Consider the following 26,064-nt stretch of genomic DNA (forward strand, 5'->3'; position numbering starts at 1 on the left):
AGTGCAGCCTAGAAACACAAACTTTGCGTCAAGTGCGGCGCGGCCGTGTTGCTGCCGCCGCGACCGCCAGCGAGGCCTGCCTTCGGTCATGGCCTATACCATGACTACGTTTGACAACATTCGCTAACTTGGGCCAACACTAGCTATGCCCGTACTGCTAACAACACTGCCACAGCTCTACGTGCTCGCTCACAGGTACCGTAGCCGCTTTCATGCTACGGGTGACGGCAGTGGCAGCTGCAAGAGTCGCATAGAGCCAAGCGATGGCATCAATCCTCGAACGAACATTCTCTTCTGCTTCGCTTATTGCTTCGTCCGACTCTGTTTACGTCGGTCACTCATGTACTGCCGGTATGCTTGCATATAGGACCTACTGGGTTGCCGTGGTCTATAATACAACAAGCTGAACATGGAGAACCAACAAAACAATCTTGTGAACGAACGCTTGGCTTCTAAGTCAGCTGGATTGGCATTAAGGCGAATATCGATCGTTCGTTCATTCGTAACCCGTGTTACTAGCATGAGCAACTCTCTCATAGACTTAGTCGCTTAGTCTTGTATATTTAGAGAGTTAATCTACTTTGCCTCTTAGTCCTGCACCCCGTATTTCCTCATTGACAGAGTCTAAGAGGCAGAGCGAACCCGTAGAACTGAAGCGAAGTAGTAGCTGAGTCGGTTTTTATGTTTATACCTATGTACGAGCGAGGGGATGCGGAATAGCTGGATTTCGAAAAGGGTACGTGCATTAACTCTCAGGCATAAGCTAGAACCTTATATATATATATATATATATATATACGTACATAGATACATACGTGTACGTGTGCAAGTCTATATATGCATGTATCTGTTTCGTCAGAGCCCTACATTTGGACGCTCCTCCCGGATTCATGATGAAGCCTACTTGTGCATGGTGCGCCACCAGTGGTGTTAATGACTTTTATCTTTATCGGTGTTGTATCATTATATTACTTCAATTGAGTACCGTTGTTTTCCATGGTCTCGATCCCGCCGCCGAAGTCAATATACGTCACACATAGAGAATAGAACTCAATAAGGATAAGAAACTCGTTTCGTCAATAAACACCTTTCTTCGATTGTGGATATCATAACCATAGGTGTTAAAGTGTCGATTGGTCAATTATTCTGTAAGCATTGACACTGAATCAAAAAAAAGATCACAGCAATGTGTATTGTATCCTGGCACCACGACCGGGGTTGTGTAAACCAAGTCGAATAAGGTATTTTGTTAGAAACAGCAGTAAAGTTAACGACAGGTGACTTTTCATAGTTCTAAAGTAGCTATAACCCAATTTACTATCTCCGCAACGATTTGATCCAGATGTCCATTTTACGATCTTGCTGTAATCGAACCCCATCGTAAGCTCACCTAGATATATTATATATATCGGCTATTGATTTCTCCCATTTTAACCCAGTACCTAAAAATGACAGCGGCTTGCGTGTATATTCACTTGGTAATGATGACAATTGTTATTATTAGAAGAACCCATCGTCCTATTGCTATTAATCCGTTTCGATACTGTGGGTATTTTGAGAACAAGTTCGACTGGACAATTTGCTATGCAGTCTTCAATATGCGCTAAATACTGGTCTTTGTCTTCATATTTATGTCCATGTGCCACCTTCGATTAGGTCGCTGTCATTCCATTATCAACTTCAATAACTATACCCTCGTGTTAAAACATGGTCGCAATAACCCCATACATTATTGCACGTCTGTTGTTTTCCCATAGCAGCTAATCTATTTTCCAAGCCCCAAATGCAGAGTCCTATAAAATGATTTTTCAAAAAACCACTATATTACCCTTTGGTTGCACATAGGTATAAAATACTTTTTTATTTACTAAACTAAAACAAGACAAGTGGGTTTGACTAAGTGCGCTAGCGAGGACCCGGGTTGCACAACGATTACCACATCATGGACTCAGTAGAACATCTTCGACCACCTGGAAAACACGCGTCGGTAAACAATTCCATCTATGGATGCTTCCGCCTTTCACCCACTAGTCACTCTGGGCTCTATCTAAACAATGAACGAAGATCGCTAGCAGCCATAGAAAATGTTTCAGTAGAAAAAGGTTTAATGTCTTGCAAAAGTTAGTAGAACTTCAAGTGCGCTGGTAAACAAAGCTAGTCTCGCACCGACTCAATCCATATTTTGTTAATTTAAATGGCAAGTTAATTATAAAAAAAAAAAACATAGACACAACTGCAACAAATTACTCTATACGATTATCGGCCGTTTGAGATTCACATCTTTGCTCTTTTTTTCATTCATAAAAGTCACGATAGAAAACAATGGCAGAACAAACTATAGTTGAACTACTATAAAATGTACAATTATTATCTGTAGTGGAAAACAGGACACTGACAAATGCTATAATTTTGTTGTATTATACTTTTCCCTATGAATAATTGCCGAAAAATAACTTGATAGTTAATCATGCTCGTTGATCTGATTGTGCATTCCGTCGTGTTTGTTGCCAAGCTCTGAAATGCATTCAGACTTTCAAAGTCCCTTTTCTGTTTGTGCCCAGCATACTACCTTTCCACTATATTGTCCGTGCATATGTGAGCATAATCGAGGGGTTGTTTGAAACGCAGTGACATACCTCGTAGCCAAGTTTGGACCGGCGTAGCCAGCAGACCCAAGCAGACCTCGGTCATGCCACGCGCTGCAGGAGCCCACAGTTAAGCTGCTGGCCTTTGGCCCTGAACGCTCCGGTTTTGGGACTGGCCAGTGTTTCACTTCACGGGTAGCCAAGTCCATCCCTCTATGCGGCACACTCACTGAAGCAACGGCGGCGTCACGCGCCCCCGAGCGATTCACTATAGGCGATGGCTTGAATCATCAAACGTTGTGTCGGTGACGAAGACCACGGCTATCACCGAGCATCGGTAGAGATTATACTGTCATATCTGTGCTGTAGGGCCTGCACCGCGTCACAACACCGGCTTGGTGGCCTGTTCGAACCTATGATCTAAGTCTCATGCGTCCTGATATATTCGAGAGAGACAGACTGCCTAATAACTACTTACCTTCGTAAAGCTTGAGCATCTCTGATCTTCGGGTGGGCAGCTCGCTGCGCTCTACCAATCAGTTGTGTTTTGCGGAACGCCCATGCATACGTGCAAGCAGCTACTAGAAACAACGCACGTGATATTCTCCATGCATGTAAAACAGATACTGTTTTTATTTATTACCGCTACGGCTATACGATTCGGTAACCTTCAAGCATATTGTAAACCGTCGTTTGTTTTTTTGTTACAGTATGGCGTAATGGCTGGCATATCAACGTTTCTGACCGGACCGTAAAAATGCAAGAACGACAGACTTGAGTCAAAGTTGTGTTATTAAAATTTGTGCAAAATAACGCGACGCCAGTATCGACTGCTCTTGTCAATAAGCTTGCCTTAATATAAACAACAAGTTATATCAAAGAATAATATAATATTTCCATTTGTTGCACTTATGACACTTGACAGCAATGAAGTCAGGACAATTGGCTCTACGAGGCGTTATAACTTAAGCTGGTGGGAAATCGGATTCCCAACAGATAGATGCTCTTGCAGACGGCACTATACAACTTGATCATTACTCATTATAACATTATTAAACAGATTACCTAGGGAAGGTGTATCATCTATTACATGTTTCTTTAGCACAAAGTACATCTTTCTCGTGCAGGCCATGAACGTTCCGATCCCCTCCTAAAGCTTTGTACCCACAGCCTCTAACGAGCTGAGCGCCACCAACATATATGTATACTAAGACACATATGCTTGTCATTTTCGACCGTGGAGTGGACTTCGACAATACTGGACGGTAAAGGCGGTAGCAGCATTTGAGAAGTACCATATTTTTTGCGGATTACATATTTGTATCGGTTGCTTTGTAACAGCTTGTTTTTTTCGAGTCTTTGGCCAACCAGCAAAAAGCAGCTCCACAGCCGCAAACTCAGCTGTGAACCGAAACAACTTCTAATTATCCGATTGTCCCGAAGTCCCGTTAAAGTCGTCTATGATTTGCCTACGTATAAATCCTTTCCAACGGTAAAACGTCTTAAAAAGTTTTTCTGCCTGCGCTCAGGAATCTTTGGAAAGGAGGGGCCGAACTAGCGAGGTGTCGTGGTTCCCATATCCTGTCACCTAAACACTTGCGTTACAGCCAGGGCGAGCAGCCTTCGATCGCTGACAAACGTTGACAGACCGGCAGATCACCAAAAGTCGACACTGCTCGCTGCTATTATATACGACCAAGTGACTGTCCTTGATAGCATTCACACAGCGGTACAACATACACCAAGACATACAAATGCAGCCACTAATAAATGAGGTTTGAAGTTGTGTCACGAGATAAAGCATGCTACATGCAGCAATCGGGATGAAGCAATGTCTCGCATTTGGGCCTGTAAGCGATTCTGAAAATTTCTGCGATGATTTACTGAATGCCACTGCTCCGGTTCGGTCGTGCGCGAACTGGACCAACGAGGAACTCTTGTAGAACAATGAAACACCTGCTCCATCTCAGCGTATCAATACGGCATTCATTTTATGTAATCGCCGATTGACAATTGTTCCCTGCGATATTTCGTATTTGGCTAAGGTAACTTCATAAACATTTAGCTGTAAAGCGTGTATAACATTGTGACAGAAAAGTCAACCTATTTTATTGCTAAGACTCGTTTATATATGTCTGTTTAGTCGTCACATCGTCTATGAATGTGGCTTAAGGTAAACTTTTTTTTATATTGGATCTGTCTTGGATGTTATTGCCAGTAGTCAACCGAGTCTGTATTCAGCGTAAAACTTCGAATGGATGCATTGTTTTTCTTTACTGTGCAACATTTGCACATGGATACGCGTCGTTCGTATGTTTAATGTGTGATAATGTTATTAATTCGTTTTCGATAAAGTTTACTAAGTTATATTATTATATTAAGATCTCACGATATGTAACAAGTTGCGCTAACTTGTTGTTAGCGTAGCGTTAGACTTGTTTACATATTCTCACAAGGAAAACTCATACAATTATGTCCAAATCATGAACGGCTTTTCAGATTTACGCACTTGTACATATATTATTTTGGGCGAAAGCTTAAAACAGCGGCTAGTAATCTATTGCTGAACTGGCTCAACTCTGCTCAGGCTGCGGTCGTGGTCCTAGAAATATTCAAACCCAATTACTAAGTAGAACTCCATTTTTGCCAATTCGTACGAACGTATTTCTATGGGTACAGCTCCGGTTTTAATCCGTGGACTACGCAGTTGCTCCAATTTTACTCTTTTCAAAGGTTCTAGCCTGTGCCAAAAAGCGCAATCGGGTTTAGTGTGTATATCTGCTTTTTCTTTGACTACTTCACTATATATAGGACTCACGTTAGAAATGACATACGCTTCTGAATAAATTATACGAAACTTGCTACATATTAATGTCCCTTAGTATTTATGCACACATGATCTCTGCCCATGCGGCAGAAAAATATCTGTACATTTAAATTGACTAAATTCTGTACTCGAAGCCATTTGTTAGGGTTACAAGTATTACACAGTGCTTAAAACGCACGCTTCGCTTGCATATAGACGATGTACTTTTGTTCACGGGATGGGTATTACCTTCGCGCCGCTAACGTATAACGTAATTTAGCAGAACGTATGTGGCGTCAAACTCCACCAAGCAATAAATATCTGAGCAAGTATGTACACAAATCTGCAGACGCCACCATTTCGAAGACCGCTTTGAAATCCAGCCGCATGATTTCCTCATTTTAGATGTTTGCAACATCAATAAGGCCATCAGCAGCGCTGCGCGGGAACAATCGTCTACATCTGAGTAAACATATGTTACACGACATGACATGAGCGACCCCATCTTGCCGTTTCACTCAGCGATGATACGTGTCATTATCGCAGATAATTGTCACTATTAGTGCTGTTATTCTCATGATTATGACTTTTAAATCATCGTAACTCACGGCTGCCTTTTACTTTTGTTGTTTTTTTTCTAGTTCATTTAATTTTCGTCTCTCGTTGACTTTCTGCTCGAACATTCGCCCGTGTTTCCGCTGCTCAGGTTCTATAGTTTGTCTTCTGCGTCGTCGTCGCCCCTTTCATATAGCCGATTAGATACTTAAAATCGCCTGATCAAACATACGCTACGTGATTACCTATCTACAACAAGGCGTATATATAGAATATTATAGATTGTTCAGCCGGTCGCTTAGTACCCATTGAAAATATCTAAAGAAAAAAAGGAGCGGATAGTTGAGCAGAAGGACGGCGAAGCCAGCGCTTATTTAGGTGATTTACCAGGAAGACAGGATTTGACCCGTAGGACATATTATGTTGCCTTCTGTACTGCCGCTGTAGCCGTTGCAGGCCTGAACCCGCCGCCACTGCTGACGGCTTCGGACTTGCTAAGGGATCCTTTGCAGTATGCTGGGCACGGTCTATACCTGTTGTATGCGCCTATATGAGTGTGTGTGTGTGTGTGTGCATATATATGTGAACATACCTCTTTCTTCTTGATTATAACTCTTTGTCTTCGACATAGCGACGACTCAAGTTTGCTGCCTGACTTCCGATCTAGTTGGCTTCTTTAGGCTTTTCTCGCGCAACCTGAGTTAGGTCGATAGGCTTCGTTGTTCCCCAGTAATCCAACAAGGCTAAGAACCAAGGCGTTCTCGTTCTTGATGCTGAAGTGACGACGACGACGACGACGACGATGATGACGGCGGCGGATATTATATGGTTTACTTGACTGAGTAAATAGGCATATAGGTAGGTCCGTACGGCATGGATAGGAGCCAAGCAGTCTTTCAACGAAGAGGCCCAGAGGCAAACAAACGAAGCAGCTTAAAGTTACTACCCAGTTGTTCCTCGTCTTTTTCTTCTACTTGCCCCAAAGCCATCCCCTACCTGCCCTTCGATCGTCTCGGTCGATAACTAGAATAAAGGGGAGAGAAAGGTGCCATGCTTGGCAATTAATGTCTAGGGCTTCTACTGCCAAGTTGCTATGAAACGAAGATGACGATGATATTGCTAGATGAGTATCTATATATATGCAGGCATATGATGAATATAGAGTAGAATCGAGGTAAAGGTTGAAGTTGGCTCGCTTCTCTGATTTTTCCAATAGGCTTGGCCTTACGTCATGTCACCATAGGCCCGCCACCAAAAGCCTGTGTAAGACGCTTCCCTCTTTGAGGATGCTGATGCGCCCCATAGAGCACTAAGATACTCCGGTGTACAACCACTGGCCAGTCAGCTCGATACAAACCCACTGTGTACCGCGGCAACAAAACAACTGAATTGTAGTTATAGCAGCGTTTATAATGACAAAGGCTATTGAACAAGTTATAGTTTTATGGGGTGCAGAAAATGCAGACAAAACGTTCAAGAACGCTCTGCTTGACGCAACGTAAAAAGCGTGCGCAGAGCCTCCTATCTAAAGAATAATAAAAGAAAAGGAAAATACTATGCCGCTAACATGCCGCATGGCGTTCCACATGTAAACGGGTACAAATCAGAATCAAAAGCGTCTTTTTCTTTCGTAAAGATGTGGATGTGTCGGACCGCCTATGAGAGGTGTGTATAATACGGCAGCATAGGAAGGTAAATCAAAGGTGAGTAACGAGAACTAATTTGACAAGGGAGGCAAAAATGGAAACCGATTTTGTTCGTTGCGTTGCACACTTAAGAGGAGCAATGGAAGATGACGAAAACTTGACAGAACTTGAGACGCAAAAAAAAAAGACGAATAAGCAGAAGAGGGCGAACCGTCATTACAGAAAAGCTGTTACTTTTATTATTGTTGTTATTATCACTGTTGGAGCCGCACCTAAGTGTAAATTTTAAAATTCAGAAAAACCGACGAAATCTTTGGACGTAGTTGTGACGTCCTTTTCTCTTCTGCGATAGCTACTTCGTTAGTGTTATCCCGAAAGCTATCTCGAAAGCGATGTCGTAGAAACATGCCTGATGCGATAAATGGCCATTGCCAGCAATCATTCGTATAGGCTAGAGTTAGATGCTATTTAATTGGCCATTTAACTGATACTAACTAGAACTTACTGAGGTACCTTGGACGTAAGTGAGATTACCTTAAACTATCTCACATTCAAAGATTTAGGGCACGAATTTTCCGGTATAGTAATTAATTTCGGTTTCAGTTCTCCTAATAGCTACTAACAATTATGTAATTTAGTCACTGCATTGTATTCGTATGACCTATAATCAACTCCATTAAGTATGCTTGTAAGTAGATATAGATACGCCACAAACTCATAGATTAAGCCGCTTGCCAACGTTCTTCTTTGTAGGATGTTCGACGGCGTTAAGGTTGGCGCAGTTCTTCCCATCGACCTTAGAGAGGAACACAAATGCTACCGGAAGAAGAGGTAAATCTCCCAATCTCGCATAGCGAGACCTAGGCATAGTAACTCCATCGGAACCGTTGAAGTGGTGGCAATAGATGATATAGTCAGCAAACAGCGTGCCACGAAGCATTATTCATTTCTAGCGCAAGTATACGATCCGTTCGCTTCTTTTTGATATATGTATGATACATGTGCTCGTACTTGATGTATTTTGTAGATGCATTCTCGCTTCATTGTATTGGCTAAGATCTGACGAAAGGCGACGAGATCGATGCTTCTTTGAAAGGCCAATCTACTGCTCCTTATGCGTAGCAGGCGAGCTCAGCAGAGAAGCCTGGCGGTCCTATCGCTCGTCGAAGAGGTCATCATCATCAGCACTGGTGGTTCTAATCGACTGCTGCCACTGAAAGCTCCAGATGGAAAGATTCTTTAAGCATGAACATAGCCCTATTGCTTTACGCACGACCCCAGCCATCTTGGCCAAAATCTAGGCCGTACCCACTTTCCTACCTAGCTAGCGACTCAGACCCGCCGCCTAAACAATAGAGATAGCCGTATAACAGCAACAAGCAGGCTGAAATTCGCCATGACGTTATGGAGCGTTCTGAAGACTCAACGGCTAGTCTATGCAGTTGGTTGGTTGTTAAGCGGTCAAGAGAAAAAGTCGAGAGAAGAGCAACGATGAAGACAGGAGGGTAGTATAGTTGAGTTGAAATATTCAGAACGGTTATACGTTGCGGTCTCTTCTATTCGGTTACAAAAATATCACTTGTGAAACCGTGTGCTGACGTAGTTGATCGGTTCAGCTGTTCTTTCTTCCTGTTCAGGTAACAATGCTGCTTAAATTTCTCGTTATCGGTATCGTACAAAATTCTATACCGTAACGTGTCAGATGAACATAGCCTGTGCTAATACAACTCTGTTAACAGGAAATTGTCGTGAAAAATTTCTACTTGGATCTAACTAGATATAACAGCTTGACAAGAAACCAGTGTCGGCCATATAGCCAATGTTATCTCTTGGCACCATTAAAAGTATTAGGTTTTTTACACATGCTTACAATGTAGTAGCAGTTGAGTCCTGCATGTGTCGCTGAGCCAAAGCAGATCGAGCTCTAGAAAAATGCTTTCACCTACCACCTACATATAGTACTTCGAAGCTTCTCATCCCCCACTTCAGCGATGGTCGTAATCTTTCAACAGTAATAGGTGCCTACCTGATTCGTTGTCTTTGTTCCCGGTGATGCCCCATGGCTGGTTGGACCGCAACCACCAAGTTGTATACTGTACAGTCCTGGGCGTCTCCACGCTTATGAGACAACTTGGTCGATTGAACTTGGGATTTGGTCGATCGGAGAACTAACAACTGAAAGAAGCGGCGAAGCAACGAAGCGGACGCCGTCAATAGTTTGATAGGCAGTCATCAACGTTTTATGTTGCGTTGAAATTTCTCTAGTTGTTCACTGGCAGGCAATCGTCGGCCAAAAACAGTGAGCGACCACGAACGCATTACGTCGCCCCGTAGACTGACTGACAGGCGCATTAGCTTCCCACTCATAAAGAGCCATACACACATGCATGTATACATCATATACACGCAACATAGAACAACGTCATTCCTGTTGTTTTACAAGTGGGCAGGACAGGTACGAATTGCAGTAGATAGCGATCACCACGATGCTTGTGCTCGCACCTAGACGACTGTGTGCCAGGAACGGCAACAGTGACGACGAACGAAACAGCAGAAGGACCATCTCAGCATGGAAGGAACGATCGTCGTTTTTACATAGAGATACGGGGGGACCCAGACGAAGAGGTAACGCAAGCAGGTTGGAAGCCGGCACAACTAACCCGATAACAGCGTCGTAGTTAGAATATATCAGACTGAAGGAGCGAGCAAAAAAAATTACGCGAGTGAAGAGGATTTATGTATTATCTGCTGTGATCGGGGCACCAAAGTCAAAAGTGTACGCTGCTCTTACATCTTCTGCTATTACTTGCGCGACTGCTGCGGCCGCGGAGGTCTGCTGCGAAACATTTTGCTGCTACCGTCGCTGCTGTTTCTGGCCGTCATCGGAGCTGCATGCTATCACGATAGAGAGATAGACACGCGAGGTCAAAGATCGCTCGATGGTTCTCTATTCGTTCGCAGCGCACAATACACAAGGGGGTTTTAAGACCTGAGGTCAGTCATTGAAGAGGTGATAGAACTCAGTGAACAAAGCGTTTCTTTCAATAGGACCAAGGAGCGCCAACATTTATTTTATTGTTACCAGTTTAAATTCATGAAAAAAGCGATCAAGCGTGTAAGGGCATGCGTGTGAGGGGATAGTCTGTAAGTTCCTCGTTTTTAATATCCATTGAGCTAAATTGATTAAAGATAACCGGTACCAATAGGGCAAATAATAGATAATTTTTTTTTAACACATATTACGGGCATTTCCAAAAGGTAAGGCCTGCTTAGTTAAAAGCATCTGTCGCTATTGGAACTTTGAAATAGCAAAAAGGAGTTTTGTGAACGAGAGTCCATGTCTGTCTTTATTAAGGAAACCAAAAGTTGCTTCGGCCATGTGGCAGTAGTCTTGAAGCAACGGGCCGCTCTTATCTAATCGAATAATCATCGACCTTCGAGTTCAAACAGATACATGGAGTAACATCAGAATGTGCTGAATCTGTTGATCTCAATCCTTGAACCCTCTTCGGTGAATTCGATTTCAGAAGCGGTCTCGGGAATACTCAATATCTTTAAAGACCTGTGCTACCTTCTTATCAGTTTTAAAGTTAACGCAAGCTACTTCGAGTCTTTGCTTTAATGCCAATAGATAATTCAGCCAAAAAATTGATTTCTCAGAAAATCGTGCTGAAATACGCGCCAAAAAAGTACGCTAGGCTTAACCTTCAACATTTTTCATGAATGAGCCAATGAAATCCTCGTCGGGTCGCCTTCAAGACAGTTCTGAGACTTACGATATGTATTTATATATAAATAATATATAGAATAATGTAGATATCAGTGTTTGTAAAAATTTGCGCTGCTGAAGTAAAAATATCTGTGCAAAAATCACACACGATAGCGGATTCTGGTTGTAGATACCCTAGACACCAACGGATTCAATTTAGCAAATTTAAGATTATCGGTTGAAAAATGTGCCGTTGGACACTTTGAAGCGGGAAATCTTAATCATGTATTTTCCATTGGCGGACATAAACAACAAATAGCAATGACTAGCGACCATCAAAGAAGTTCTATGACCGTTACTTTAAACTAGGCAAAAGATGTGACCGTCCGCGCAGCACTAGATCTTATGCTCATTCATTCCAACCCTATGTAGGATCTGCGTGACCTTCAAGTTGCTTTGGTGAAGAAGACACTAAAAGGCTTAGGTGTGTATACATAGAACGCGCTGTGTTTTAAATGACAAACATTTGTCAGATTTGTAGCAACTCTCTTTCGATCTGGCATCATTGATACACAGACTCTCGAACGTATCAACAGGCATCTCTCTAAATTTGAGGACATGCTCCAGACGGTTACTAGATCTTACAACAGCATTTTACAGCAACCCATTACTCACAAGTCGTGTATTACTAGTCTATATTGAAAGCACTTTAAAATATAGCACGCTTGTTTTACACATATATGCACCATTGCAATCAAGCTCTTAAGTAAAAGGCGTAATAATTATTATGTCATTATAATTCATCTTCTACAATAAGGAGCTTCTTTCGGCGCTTAGTTAACCGAACAAACATTTGATATCTAGCAGTTGGTACCTTTATTGATTGAGCAATGTTTGTATTTTCACCGCGCTTAGGTTACGCAACGTAACGGTAACGTCCCCGTCAAGAAATAGGCTCATGGCCTTTATATCAAACACTACATACCAACAGCTAGATGTGACTCAAGACCGGTGCAGGTCTAGCAATCAGTAGCTCTAAAAATTGATACTCTCGTACGATTCCAACACGTTATGTAGCAATCCATCATCATATGAATGCTCTTTGTGGATTCCATAAACATATCGATTTAGATAGTCCACACATTGCAAGGACAATGTATCAATGCCATTGAGGTCTTCCCACCTGACGAATTGCATGATCACATGTGCTCAAATACGGGTTCCCTTAACGTATATGTATATATATATATATATATATATATATATATATATATAACAATCGTTCTCTCAATTTTGAAAAATATAGAATACTAATAGATTTTATAAGCTTCGCAGAATCTACAAGACTTCTTTTACATCAAATTCTAATTAGAAAAGCTCTACAGCTCACGTATCCGCAACGTATGCCGCAACGAAAACTGGCGTTTCCGATGTTTTCAACGTCCTGCTACCACACCATTTCAAGCATAGTAATATTATCTACACACTGCCGTATTGTTTGGCTTTGTTAGCCGGTCCGTTCGTTAAACGTAGCATCTCATTTGAGGGGACTGCGCAGCTCTAAGGTACCCTTTGTTCCGGTACGCAACTATTATGTTGGAAGTGATATGAAATACATAATTTAAGATACTGGAACATTTCGATCCTCATAAAGTATCCTATCTTCCCAAATGGACAAAGTGTCCGAGTGATGAGGGAAGCACAACAGATAATAAGCCTTTAGCAGATCATTCCTGTTCCCATATTTCCTAAACATAAATAGACATTTAGACGTTCATGTTATTGTTATAGTTAGAATCACTGTCGATCGTTGTGGAGAGACCTTGCTAATCTACTGCATTACTAAAGAACTGCTAAAGCTAGTCTGAAGCGATCTGACGACCCTGGCCAATATATCATGTTAATGATAAGAAGCATATCTTACCATTTCAACAATTTCATGTATAATCACACATACATATATGCTTACCTAAGAATCATTTGATCGAGATAGAAAGTTACGTGTAGATTATCTAACGATATTAGGACCCCAGTGTCTTACAGCGCGTGCATATCACACATCCTCGTGCCATAAATAGCAGCCTGAGCTGACGCATCGTTCTGTTGCATGCATAACCTAGACAGATAGGATTTCCATGATAACAGCTGAAGGGCCGATGTCTCAGAGACAAATGTCTCAGTTTCATTTCGATTTACGTTTCCCAAATAAAAACAGAACTTACTCCAGGCCATTTATTCTCCGATGACAGCAGGAGGTCAATTTCAAAACAATCGTAATCTGCCTAATATTTTCGACTGCTGCCGTTCTTAACCTTAACGAGTAAACGGCTACACTAGTAGTCACCTGTGGTAGCAGATACGATGGTGGGAGGATCACCGATCGAAAGTATGCTCTTCAACAACAAGCGATGCCATCATTGTCTAACCATTACTCACGTGATCGGCACTGTCCGCTGTAGTAGCAGCGAGACAGTAACACACAGGCCTGCGATACGGCCTCATATACATATCACGCCACTTAAGGCACACAAACTGCTAACAGAAGTCCGTCTTTTTCTTATTCGCTCTACCTCTCAGTCTTTGGGTTGAAGCGTCCTTTCAGCTACGTCGTTCGGAGCTCGAGACAACGACCTCATAAAATTAAAAAAACAAAAAAAAATCAGCAAACCAAACCTTTACTAGCCTGTTTCTGCCGGCGTTGAGAAACAGAACGACAGCAGGAAGCAACTGTAGAATGAAGCGGGACGTTAGGGACACTGCTGCCGCTCGCTTACGGCCCACAAAAGCTTTTTTCTTTTCTAGCGAGAAGTGTTTTCTAGATGAAAGACGGCGGCGAAGAGACCAAAACGACTTCGTTGTCCTGCTGGAAGGACGTATCCAAGAAGACCTTTTCTGTGCAGCATCGATGCGTTGCAGCTATGATATGCGACGCAATGAGGTGCCTTATCGGCAAGAGGCTGCCAACTTCAGTACGCGTGTCGTTTTGCCGCCGGCTAAAATAATATCGTCTTGATACAAACAGACAGACAGCGAAAACACAACCAGTTAGTCGGATGTTATTGTGACGGTGGTCACAGGCGACCGCTTCACGGGATGTTGTCTTGCAGTAGAGCGATCAGGCAACGCTTAGAAAACCGATAGGCCGGCTATAGGCGTAAGTCGCGAGTGCTTCTTTTCTGTTGTTCCGGCTGGGCCATGAGGGCCCTATGCGGCGGGCGGTTCGACCGTCCGCAGTAGCCAATCCGGCTGACGGTTCAATATTACTTCGTATAGAATCTGTGTAACGGAATAACAGAGGCCGTTTTTTGATCGGTTCCAGACGCTTTTCCAACGTTTCACTCCACATCTACTTTCGGTTTTCCTGTGTCAGACCGCCTCGTGGCGGCGACGACGACGGCGGCTGCTGCTGCTGCTGCCATCGTCAAAAAAAACCGACGTTTCGTAAAGCGCTACGCGATCTAGGCGAGCGAACTGTTTTCGAGTTGGGGGCCTGCAGCGGCATTCATTTTCGAATTAAGTCCCTGTCGTCATATGGCAGTAGAAACTTGATGGTTGTCGCATCGCATTGGCCATGTTTTGAATGAAAAGAAGGACTGTCAAGCGATTCATCTACAGCTGAGATACCAGCTGACAGCGGTACATCAACCATGCTGCGCGTAGAAGGAAATAGCGAGTTAAACCAAGAAGCTCATCTAGTGCGAGAAAATGGGCACTGGCTTTCATCTGCGCTCATAGTTCTCGGTGCTATGGCGGTCGATGGCTGCTATCGTCTTGTCAAACAGCTGCATCGTTGTCGGCAGTAACCTTTCAAACTAACGAGTGCAGTCTAATGCTGTTATTCTTTAACTCCGTTCCGTAGATGCATATACGGCCTGTAGCTGTAGATGTACCTGGCACGGCCCTGGCGATGTCAATCGGCCAAAGGCTTATTAGGCCATTAAGGCTAACGGCTAGCGCGTTATCAAATAAACTTAAAATTACGGTATGATCCTAGAGTAGCTGCACGTTTTGTTTATGTCCGGAATCACAAAGGTTGATATAATATTTCAATAGAGCCAGTTTCTTTTGGTGAATACCTATTCTGACATTGTTAATTATGTCTTGGGCAAATTTTAGATATCCACCGAGATGGCAATTATCGGCTCACTATGTCAGGAACTGAGCTTCGAGCTTACAGACTATACAGCTTAGCGCAAATAGGAAAGTACGGGATCAGAAACTTTCAAAAATAGTCTTAGAAATTATAAAACGATATTAGAAAAGGTCACGCAGATAGACAAGCTTGAACAACGTTTTCGCCTATATCTCGAGTTTCGACAAGTTTCGACTCTGTGTCAGACGTAAAGACTGTAAAATTTTAGCGCTGTTGGCGCTATACTCTGCTAGAATATCAATGGATACATAGGTTTGACTGCTCTCCGCAAATCGACATTGAGTTTATTTGTGGGCATATATTTCCTATGCAGAAAAGAAATTTAGGATTGCTACTTGTTCGGATTCTACCAGCAACTCATACAATGTAATTCGTGCGAATAGAACGAGCTCTTCTATATAACAGATGATTTTCTCTATAAAAAAAAAAAAAACAACAAATGAAGCTCTGCTACGTGCTCTTTTGCACCCTTCAACAAAGCTAATATGAACATTTTTGGGGTACATAATATAATCTCCCACCCAATGATCGTTAACAGGTCTTCGTAACTATCAAGATTATATACACGATCGCTTCTCCATACTTTTATTCCCATATCCGAGCTATGACGTTATATACGATTTAACTTAATGAAATTTTTGCAAACGAACTCGATAAAACGGAACCCATCACAGCGTACAGCCTACTCAATCGTATTCATACGGTGTAGCTTTCAGCACGAATCAGGCGACATCGTTCTATTAGCTTGTCGAAATGTCGCGTATTCAGAGCTTCATCCTATAGCTCGATAATTCCCGCAATTCCCATTATAGTGAAAACTGTAAAAAATTGTGTTAATCTACAAACGTTCTACGCGAAGATTTTTCTCCCGTCAAAAGCTCGCGCAGGCTAGGGAAATACTAGTAGCAATAATAATCATACTGCGAGCTGTCGACAGTGAAAAATAAATAAGAGGGAAAGACAATGATGGAAAGAAGATGACATCGTACGTGGCAGTAATAGTAGGTTAGCGATTGTCTGTGTTATGTCAACGTTTGAAGACAGGACGATAGCAGACTCGGGCTATGTTGGATGTTCAAAGCTTCAACAGCAACAGCAGCAATAGTTGTACAAGAATGAGGACTGCTTTTCTTATGTTCCACTCCCTGTGCGGCGCCTAAGGATGAATATTACTTCATTTTTTTTTTGTCGCAAAGCGTTTCGAGTGGTGTGCCGACAAACACTGCCGCCGTGTCGGTGTGGCATGGAACAGTACCATTACGTCATGACGACGACGATTGTGGCGGAGCGCGGCAGCCGCCATTGCCAACAGGTACGAAAGCAGGACTGCCTACTATTAGATTGTGCTGTCGTTGTCGCTGACGCGAGAGCGGACGGAAACGAAAGAGCGTAAGGGCGACATCAACAGCAACGAAAAGCTTAGATTGCAGCTGCTGCCGCCGCCGCCGCCGCCGCTGCCGTTGCAACTGAAGATGATGGCTAAGACTACGACGATGACGGCGAAGATGACGATGGTGACGACGGAAAGGAAGAAGCACGCGAGTAGACATCGTTTTCTCGTTCAGTTTCACAATCATGAAGCCAGTCAGCCCGCTATCCACCACCAGCAACAAAAGGGTAACCCTCCGAGCCCAGAGAGGGCCTAGAAAAGACCCTCCCATGGTCGTCAGTCACACTGGGGTTACCATAACCGGTTCCGCAGCTACGATAGTAGCTATACGCCACCGTTGTTTAGCTGGCTCAACGAAACGGCTAGCAAGTGACAAGCATCATCGACGTTGCGGCTGGATGAGGCGCGTTTAACTGGAGCAGACATATTACCCCGTAGCTCTTCTGACCGTTGTTGCCGCCGTCGCCGTGATCGTCTTGCTATAGAGTCGGCTGTCTTGTCTCATTCTCTTGGGCTTGCCTGTTGGCTTGTCTCTTAAGCCGCTTGTCTCTTTGCCTCCGGTTGGTGTTTGTGTCTGCGTTGTTGTGGTGCGTTGCTACGTACCATCGGCAGAAAACGAAGCTGCGACTACAGGTATTACTACTGCGGGTATGGCCTTTGCCTGAAGTAGGAAAGCTGTTTTGTTGATGTTGCTGCTTTTTCTGCCGCCGCCGCAGCACCACTTGTGCCCACCCGAATGCAATGACGATCCGTCCGTCCCTGCCTGTGTTACATTCGCGGCTGTGTCTACTGGGATCAACCATCAAACCGTTCGCATCAGTCGTGCAGCCGTAGCACTCGTGGCGGCAGCAGCAGCAGCAGCACCGACGATGATGGCGGTTCTCGTCGTAGCTCTACTCGGTTTTACGTAGTCCCGTCGCTCAGTAACGGCAAAACACCGCGAAGAAGACCTAGATCAGCACCGCTTCATTGCGCTTTTTTCGTTTCTTTATCGCCTTCCCCTCCTGCGTTTTCATCTTGGGTTGTTCGCCGGCTAGGAAGCATTTCGTTGAAGCTCTGCTCGTGCGCGCGCTGATGGTTGATGGCACCCGCCATTAACCCGCATTGAAACTGGCAGTCCCAAGGCGAGCTGGCTTGGCCTCGCATTGTTCGTTGCGAGGAGTGCCACTGCGACTCGCTGATTGCCAGCAACTCACCCTTGGACTCACCTTCCAGAGCCAATGCTGTTGGCTGCTTTCCCGTCGCAGCAATCAGTGGCCACTGCTTTCGCCCAAGTCATTCGTTGGCTTTCGGGCGCGTCCAGCCACGGCAACCGGACGCTTCGGACTTTCGACTGGCTCATTCACTATCCATCTGTTCATCTACAAGAGTCAAAGCCTGCAGATCTTTATTCCTGAGCTTGTTACTTTCGTTGTTGTCATCCCTCTCTGTAGCCGTTGTTGCTACTGCGTCGGTTTTCCCTTTTGGATTCGCTCCCTCGACCCTCCCCTCGTGAAGCATAGAACTATCGCTGCTTCTGTTGCTGCCGTCGTCATCTACATCATCGCCGTGGAGTAAGCAGCAAAAGCTGTGCAGTGGTTGTGGTGGGGAAGCACAAATTGCTCCATTCCATGCCATCTAAGCGGCTATCCAACGAAGATGGCGTGCGCGTTTACCGACAACCTCCCTTCTCGTGTCGGAGCCAAAAACCTGCTCCAGCCCATTGGTCTCTTCTCTGTCCGACCACCACCGATAGCATGATTGCTATCGCCGCCGCCGCCGCCGCCGCCGTTCTTACGATCGTAACAGCAACGTCACAGGCAGACTCGTTTCGGTCAGCGTACTCGTCCTGTCTGCTCTTTCGGCTTGCCGTATATCTAAAATACACAGTATAGTTAGTGCTGATTGTGCTGGACTTAGGCCATTTTTCTGCTGCTCCTGTTTGGTTACTACGACTGCTAAGGCCAACGCTGATGACGTACCTGCTTCTGCCCTCCATATTGTCAGCATCGTCGATAACTACGGGGAGGCCGTTGACTGCCGCGTTTGCTTCTAGTTCTGGCGTACTCGACTGCTGTGACGAGGAGCCGTCGCCGCCGGCTACTGCCACTGCTAGCGATGCATTTGTCAACAAACCTGGCTTTGTTAGCAAACTAGTCATTAAGCCTACAGTTTACTACGGGAAACGATGATCCGATGCGTCAGAGCCCTCTTAGAGCTAGATAGCTAAATACCTTAGAGATCGTAATGCCAGTTCAGCGAATTCACTAAACCGCATTCTGTTTTCGCAAGCTAGATCTGCGAAAGGCAAAATCGTGGCCGTATAGTAACGAAAGTGGGAGGAAAGCTTCATAATAGCAAAAAGCTCTTCAACCGCTGACAGTCGGCATAGTCAATTAGAGGATATTTTCGTGATCGCCGTTTCAACACACAAGGAACTCATAGAAGAATATGACTTCAATTGATCTGCAATCTATCGGAGAAGTTTGAGAACACAGTCGAAATAGTAGGCAGAAATAACATAAAGGAGTGCACACAAAAAAAGAGACAGAACCACTAGCAACAGCATCGCGGCGTACTCATTCGCGCATAACAGATACTCTAACATCGATCATTTCGAGACAACATGGACGGGGATTGATTAGACAGAGAGGCCGCTAAACGAGCCAACGTGTTTGTTGTTGCCGTTGCTATTCACTATTATTGTGACGCACTCACGCTCTTGCGCTAGTATCCTGCCATGCAATTATGCTCACGGCAAGAGATCGGCTGTTGCTGCTTTAGACTACGATCACAACCATTATGACTACAACTTCTACCGCAACTACTAGTTCTATGGAACGACACGTGCTACACGGTGAAAAAGCTGGCGGCTGCTGCGAAAGGTATTGAGATACTCGCTCGTTGCTTCGTCGGCGTCCGTCGTCGGCCAGTACATCGTTCGATGGTCGATTCGGGGAGTCAGACATCATTTCTGGCCCCACGGACATAGTACTAGTAAGCGTCTGCTGCACACGTCCAACCTACAATGGCTTAGTTGCAGTGGATCGTTCAATGTTCTGTAGGCGCTACAGCATCTCGAAAAGCAACGATCAACCTCAATAGCAAAAGATGTTGCCTGACGAGAGGTAGGGAGAGAGAGAGAGAGAGAGAGAGAGAGACAGCACTGAACGCCACCAAAGAGCCTGGAGACAGGTTGACCCCGGTATCGCATCATTAGATGGCGGCTGAGACGGCGACGACGAGGCTGGTTTTATCGGCGGCAACGTGAAAATTAGCGAGCGGTGTTGTAAGCTGTCTAATGGACCGATACTGACTAGATAAAACACCATATAGCAGGAAGGAAGTTTGCCTATTTTTTTTTTTTTTATTTTCCTTCAATCAGCTGACGCGTAAGACCAAATGAGTATCTCTACTAAATAGCTAGCAAACCACGGGCGTGGTTTGTTCGCTCATCACCAGAGGCATATACTTTTCCCGCTCTTCCTTCTTGTCCCAATGCATAATATACGCATCACCATTTGACTGTTAAATACAGTAGAACAAATTATAGATCCTCTATGATTATTTATTTGGTCAAGACGAAAATCAAATTGCGCTAGTATATTATATATACATTGCGATGCATCACGATCAATGGAAGAAAATTATTGCCATTAATTTTCAAAGATGAATCATCCTTATTGTAAATAGAAGGTAGACTGATAGCATCGATAGGCTAACACGACTCGAACGTTTTTGGGCGCATTTTCTCTTTAATATGACTGACCGTTGATATTCGACATTTTTATTACTGCCTACAGATAAAACAGTCTACTGCAAACGGAATATGTGAGTCATCACTATCAAAGTAGTGAGATTCGAAGCTTGAGAGCGGGTAATTGTCGATTTTTGACCCCGTTTCGCAGAGCCATGTTAAAGCAGATTGTGGCCTGAAGACCAAATCAACTTTGGCCTACTGCGCATCCTCAATAAGCCGGTTCAGCACTAAGCAAATGAGATTATTTTACAATAGGCAATTCGTTGTCGTAAAATTGTGAAAAAAAAAAAAAAAAAAAAAAAAAGAAGAAGAAATGCAATGTAGGTCCTTTAGGCGTCCTTTTGTTTGGGACGATCGAACTATCTCAGGCAAGTATTCAAAAGAAGAAAGAAAAAAAAGGAATCTTTTCGGAAAAGGAAAAAGGCAGAGAAAAGCTCATACATATAATTAAGCTATGATGACACTAACACATCCTGGCGGTTTCAACTTAAAAGTCAATTTTTTTCAATGTTATCGCAACGCAACACGATACAATGTACGCCTATAGAGGATACATGCACTGAACACACGATCGAACTAACCTCAACGTTTCACGTTGCAACCCCGCCGACCTATCCACTGTTGGATTTTACGGTAATTTTCGCACGCTTTCCGTATGCCTTGAGGGGAAAGGCATGGACCCCTACCTATTTTCGACACACATTGTGCTACATCACAACAGGTAATACAAATAAAATTGTTTAGATTTAGAAAACCGGTATATATCTATATGGTTAAAGGTTATAACAAGCATACATCGAATTACTCCTCAACGTACGGTTGCCTAAATGGAATCCGTGAGTGCGATTCAGTAGCGTTGGCTAGACAAATGGAAGACCATCGCTAAGGCTGGACACGCTCGATCCGCCGGTTCCGTAACAAGTCAATTAGTGCATTTGTGTCACCTTTCCTAACGAAAAAATAGTATTCAATATATAATAGCGTTACAGGTTTCTGTCCCTTGTCCGCGTCGTCTAGACCACTAGTCATCTTCCTAAGATATCACTCCCTTTGCGAATCTCTCTATCGCTTTCTGCACTGTTCAGTCATCAAAGTGTAGTTCTCTATTCTGACATCACTTGTACGCATCTATTTATAGTCTCGATAGCACGAGGTCGTGATGTCAGCTGCGTAACGCTCTATGCTTCGAAGAACCTGGTTGGGCAGCGAATAAGAGCGTCAACTTGTTCAAGCATCGTATTGTTGTCGACGACGAAGCAGTCGTAGTTGTAATTTAGTCGGGCTGAGCTAAGCTAGCGCGCAACGTCATCGCTTTCAGCTCGACATCTGAGCGCTGTTACAACGAGACCCTGCGTTGGGAATTGACAAAAAGGCAGCTAAACAAGCAGACGTCGTCAAACTAGCCGTACACGACGTAGCCACGCGTACACGAAGCAGAAGTTGAAGAACGTCTGCGTGAGTGCGACAACAACAACAGTGGCGCCAGCAGTAGCCACCGCAGCTCATGCAGAAGGCAGGCAGGCAGGCAGGCAGGCAGGCAGACTTAGCCGCCTAGAACATGATAAAATGCATCACTTGGCTATAGTTGGCATCGTTGTGTGGACAGCTGTGCGCCCGCTTTGTCTTTCTCGCTCTGTGCGTATATTGTTGCTGAATCCCCTTCCATTTGGCAAGCTGCGTTCCCACCAACCAATGCCGAATCGTTGTTACTACTAGTTCTACTTGACAAAATCCGCCAGACAAGAACGATGACGCCTGAAGTGGAACCCTTCCGTCACGCCACTACTGCCTGTAGAACTTCGAAGCCATCCAGCTGAAAGAAAGCCAACACGAACGAGATATCGGCGTCCAGGCGCTTGCTCTTGGCTGGTTGTCTGTCATCTCAATCTCATCACTTATGCTTGTTTTGTCGGAAACACACGAGCAGAACCATATACTATATTATTAGTATCTACAAAAGAGCACGGGCGTCGCTGGACCGGTTCGTTGGTTTGTGTTAGTGCTAGATGTACTTGAAGTCTAACATCTAGAAGTTGTTGCTGTGGCATTGGTGGCGACGGATTTGCCTGTATTTGCTATTAATATACGCTTGTAGTATCGTTGTCAAGTTGTCGTGGCAAGACGATACGCTAGACTTTGTTTTCTTCGTCTGCCCACTTGTAATGAATGTTCGAATGCAGCAGTGTTCAGTTGAACTTACTTCTGTCTGGCCTCCTGCCTGCTCAAATACCCATAAAAATTCGTTTCCTTTCCAGTTTATTTAATATTAAAGTACCTCCAGCGCCCTCTTCTATCCAAGCGTTTGACAAGTGGCCAGGTCGACAATAACTTGGTTGGCTTGTAATACATAATTTAGAAACGTTAACGTTAACTGCAATGATGTAACAAAGAATCTATGGCAATCATGCAGCTACAGGCAGTTGCAGGATTGGTAAGCAGACATGGACAGCAGTATAACGACCTCGTCTATATCGATACACCGAAGTCGCTGTGCGTTCATGCTTCGCGTCTGAATAGGATTCGAACTGCGCCCCTATTCTTCTTCAATACCCTCTGCGTTAGCTCAAGAGTCATGTGGTGGGACATCTGCCCTGCTTGGCCTTCCCCCTATAGGACCCAAGTTACTGGACCAGTGAGCCTGAGCTAAGTTAGGCTGGCTAAGCTATTCGCCAGTATAGGTTGGCTGATTGAGAAGTGTGATGCTAGCTCCTGGTACGGCCGTCTTCCTTTTATGTTTCTCTCCCCTCCTTCGTCCACTCGTTTGCCGTCTTATTCGAGGTCACAAATGTCACGTCCAACCAACTAACTCGGCAACAATAAGTGTCGAAAGATTGGCAGACAACGACTCGATTGAAGCTTAGTCTCCTTTTCGATCCTGTCTACGGAGCCCAGCAGCAGGAGAGCTCTAGTGCCATTTTAGATTTGGAGGCCACAGCCTCCAGCGGGCTACTGTCTATCCCGTTGTGCTGGTCCTCAGCATACGGGCTTCAGTCCAATTTCGTCCACGACCTGCTTCTAAAAGGTAGTCGTTTTAGTGGTCGTATTCCTTTTAGTTTCACCCCCTCCCTCCTTCAGTTCCCATTTGCCTAAGCCATTGAACCTGCTGAAGCCACTATCATTACTAACGCCTCCACTATATTTTGCTTCACCCGCAACCCTGTCCTCGAGCTCCGTCCACTCGCCTCTCGCCCACGATTCAACGTCAGTATCCCTATCGACTTCCTAACAACTACAGATTCCAATCGCTCCTAGCGACCCAACAGCGCAATAAATGCGTTCGAATACCCTATCATAAAAAGAAAGAGAAGTAGTCCTATAGTGCTGTTCATCCACTTGCATAGCAGTCGTTGCTGATTAAGCTCCAAAACGCTGCTGCTTTCGCTGATTGGTGTGTGTATATGTGTGCTTGAACTAGATCCTATTCATCCATCTGCCTTAATGCTTACGTTCTCGAGAACGCTGTTCAAATTTGACTGCAACAGTTTGTAAACCAGAAGACGCCGGAGGAGTAAATAGGTAGACACATCGTGGGAGCAATAATGCCGTTGCGTTCCGCAGAACCACACATTCGGCCGACATGGAACTCTGCAGGAGAGTGAGTGTACCGGATGCGGCAGTATCAATTCCAGGTTGCAAAAAATGTTCAGACTCTCTTAAATATCTGTAGCAGCCGGCTACTTGTAGCTGGCGGTTAAGTGCAGTGCTTCTAGCTGCTGCAGGCCCACACCTCCTGTTCAAAATGTAGCTATCGTTCGTACCGCTGTTGTTATCAATAGTATCAATATCACTAGCTGCTATAGCGCAATCATGCGATCGCCGCGGTCAAGCAGGACCCATCTCGTGGCCCTGTCAGCTGAGAGTAAAAGGTTTTCAGGCCATGGATTTCACCCCCGCATATGAGTGCGCTCGCTTGCTGTTGGCCTCCGCAGCTAATCAGCAAGCCAATGAGCCAAACATTACAATGTTGTAGTAGTGCGCTCACGACCTAGCAGTTCGACTCTCCAATGAGCATCTATTCCGGCTAGCTCGGACCACCGCCATTTAGTCGCAACCCTCATACCTAGCTCAGGGAAACCCCCGAACCACCGGGATGATCTTTCCTTCATTGCTATCCCGTTCCAGTTTCGAGATTGTATGGTTCATAGTCGCTGCGCGGCCTACCTGCCTGCCTGCCTGCCTGCCTGCCTGCGTGTAGTCAAGCAGAGAGCACAGTAGTCGTGATAAGAGTATTATTGTTCTGTTTGCTGGCTTGTTCATCGATTCAGCGACTCATGATCTATCCTTACCATATCTATTGGTATTATCCGCATGCCGAAGCAGGAGTTAATGGCCTCGGAAAGCATCACATCGATCCGCCTTTTGATCTCGGCTTCTCCTGCAGCTGATTCGTCCTGACCGGCCCAATAAGAGTCGTGCTTTCAGAGCAGTTCCTTCTATCTGCTGATAACACAGCCAATGGGACGAAGGTAGCAGTGGGGGCATCAAACACCGGTGGCCGCATTGACTGAGGTAGTCAGCCGGCCATAGTAACAATAAAGATCGCCGAGTAAGGTTGGCCATCTGTCACCATCTGCTGTATCTACCTATCACATTCAACCTCGGCTTTTCCTCGGGCCCCTTAGAAACCACACTATTTTTAACACTCTAAAAGCCAACCAAGAAAAGCCTAATTAATACCTCTATGGCAAATAAAAGAAGTTAGATATTCGGTAGGTTCCCTCTTTTCGCCAATGATCTGGAACGAGCAACAGAATAGCTATCACTAACTTCGAATCTATACAAGATAGGAGTTACCTGGTTAGCCTTGGCTGGCACACTCATTAGTTGCAGTACCTAGTATAAGTGGCTAAAAACCGACGTCACCTCTAATGAAATAACAATATATATTAGAGGCATTAGAAAATGATTGCTTATAGATAGAATTAGTGGATTGGTATCTCCAGGACTGAGATTGTGCTGTCCTTGAGAGGCTCGGGGACACAAACTGAGATAGGAATCTTACTGATGCTTAAGATGCATGACACATACATAATAGCCTATAATGCACGAAATACTATACTGAAACAAATGAATACCTACAGTTTTTGGTAGTTTTGATCATTTCTTTTTTACCAGTGAATACTTCGACCCACATGAGCTGTTTACCCTGAAAGAAAGCAATAGTGCCCTTTATAAGACATATACAAGTATAGGATTTGTCAGTTCCGATACGAAATGTGTAATTCGACAGAGATACTGCAGACAGGCAAACTGAGTCTGGACTACCTAAAGTATTCAGTAGAGGTTCTCTCGTACATTTGGTGCCTGATAAATCGAATGGCCAGATATCACTTGCGGTAGCCAATGGGAGGGTCTCTGGTGGCTGTTGACATTGAAACACGGACAAAGACCAGACGTAAGACATTGTAGATGACTTTATAGCTTTCGACAAGCTACACGCATCGCTACATAAATACCTACTGCAATAAATCAATTTGAGGA

General features: G+C 44.4%; 1 protein-coding gene and 2 long non-coding RNA genes across 7 annotated transcripts in view; 1 reads left to right on the forward strand and 2 right to left on the reverse strand.

Annotated features, from left to right (window-relative positions):
- The window catches only part of LOC111246777 (uncharacterized), a 123,093-nt gene that overhangs the window by 12,722 nt on the left and 84,307 nt on the right, over window positions 1–26,064 (forward strand). For all 3 annotated transcript variants that reach the window (XM_086982341.1, XM_086982344.1, XM_086982345.1), the window contains one exon: window positions 8,346–8,423. In XM_086982341.1, the coding sequence (XP_086838467.1) occupies window positions 8,347–8,423 (77 nt within the window). In that variant the 5' untranslated portion in view covers window position 8,346. The remainder of the gene's footprint in view (window positions 1–8,345; window positions 8,424–26,064) is intronic.
- LOC147756956 (uncharacterized) lies at window positions 1,835–6,965 on the reverse strand. The gene is made up of 2 exons (XR_015324771.1): window positions 2,637–6,965; window positions 1,835–1,970 (listed from the first exon to the last, which is right to left on the reverse strand). It is a non-coding gene; the product is annotated as an uncharacterized LOC147756956 (long non-coding RNA).
- LOC147756957 (uncharacterized) lies at window positions 7,785–14,461 on the reverse strand. Of its 3 annotated transcripts, none has more exons than XR_015322886.1 (3): window positions 13,975–14,461; window positions 9,619–9,767; window positions 7,785–8,812 (listed from the first exon to the last, which is right to left on the reverse strand). It is a non-coding gene; the product is annotated as an uncharacterized LOC147756957 (long non-coding RNA). The 3 variants fall into 3 exon arrangements; XR_015322884.1 differs by having other exon boundaries at window positions 13,985–14,456; XR_015322885.1 differs by having other exon boundaries at window positions 7,785–8,805; window positions 13,985–14,455.

The sequence above is a fragment of the Varroa destructor genome, unplaced genomic scaffold (genome assembly GCF_002443255.2).
Source record: "Varroa destructor unplaced genomic scaffold, Vdes_3.0 BEIS01000003.1, whole genome shotgun sequence".
Classification (NCBI taxonomy): domain Eukaryota; kingdom Metazoa; phylum Arthropoda; class Arachnida; order Mesostigmata; family Varroidae; genus Varroa; species Varroa destructor.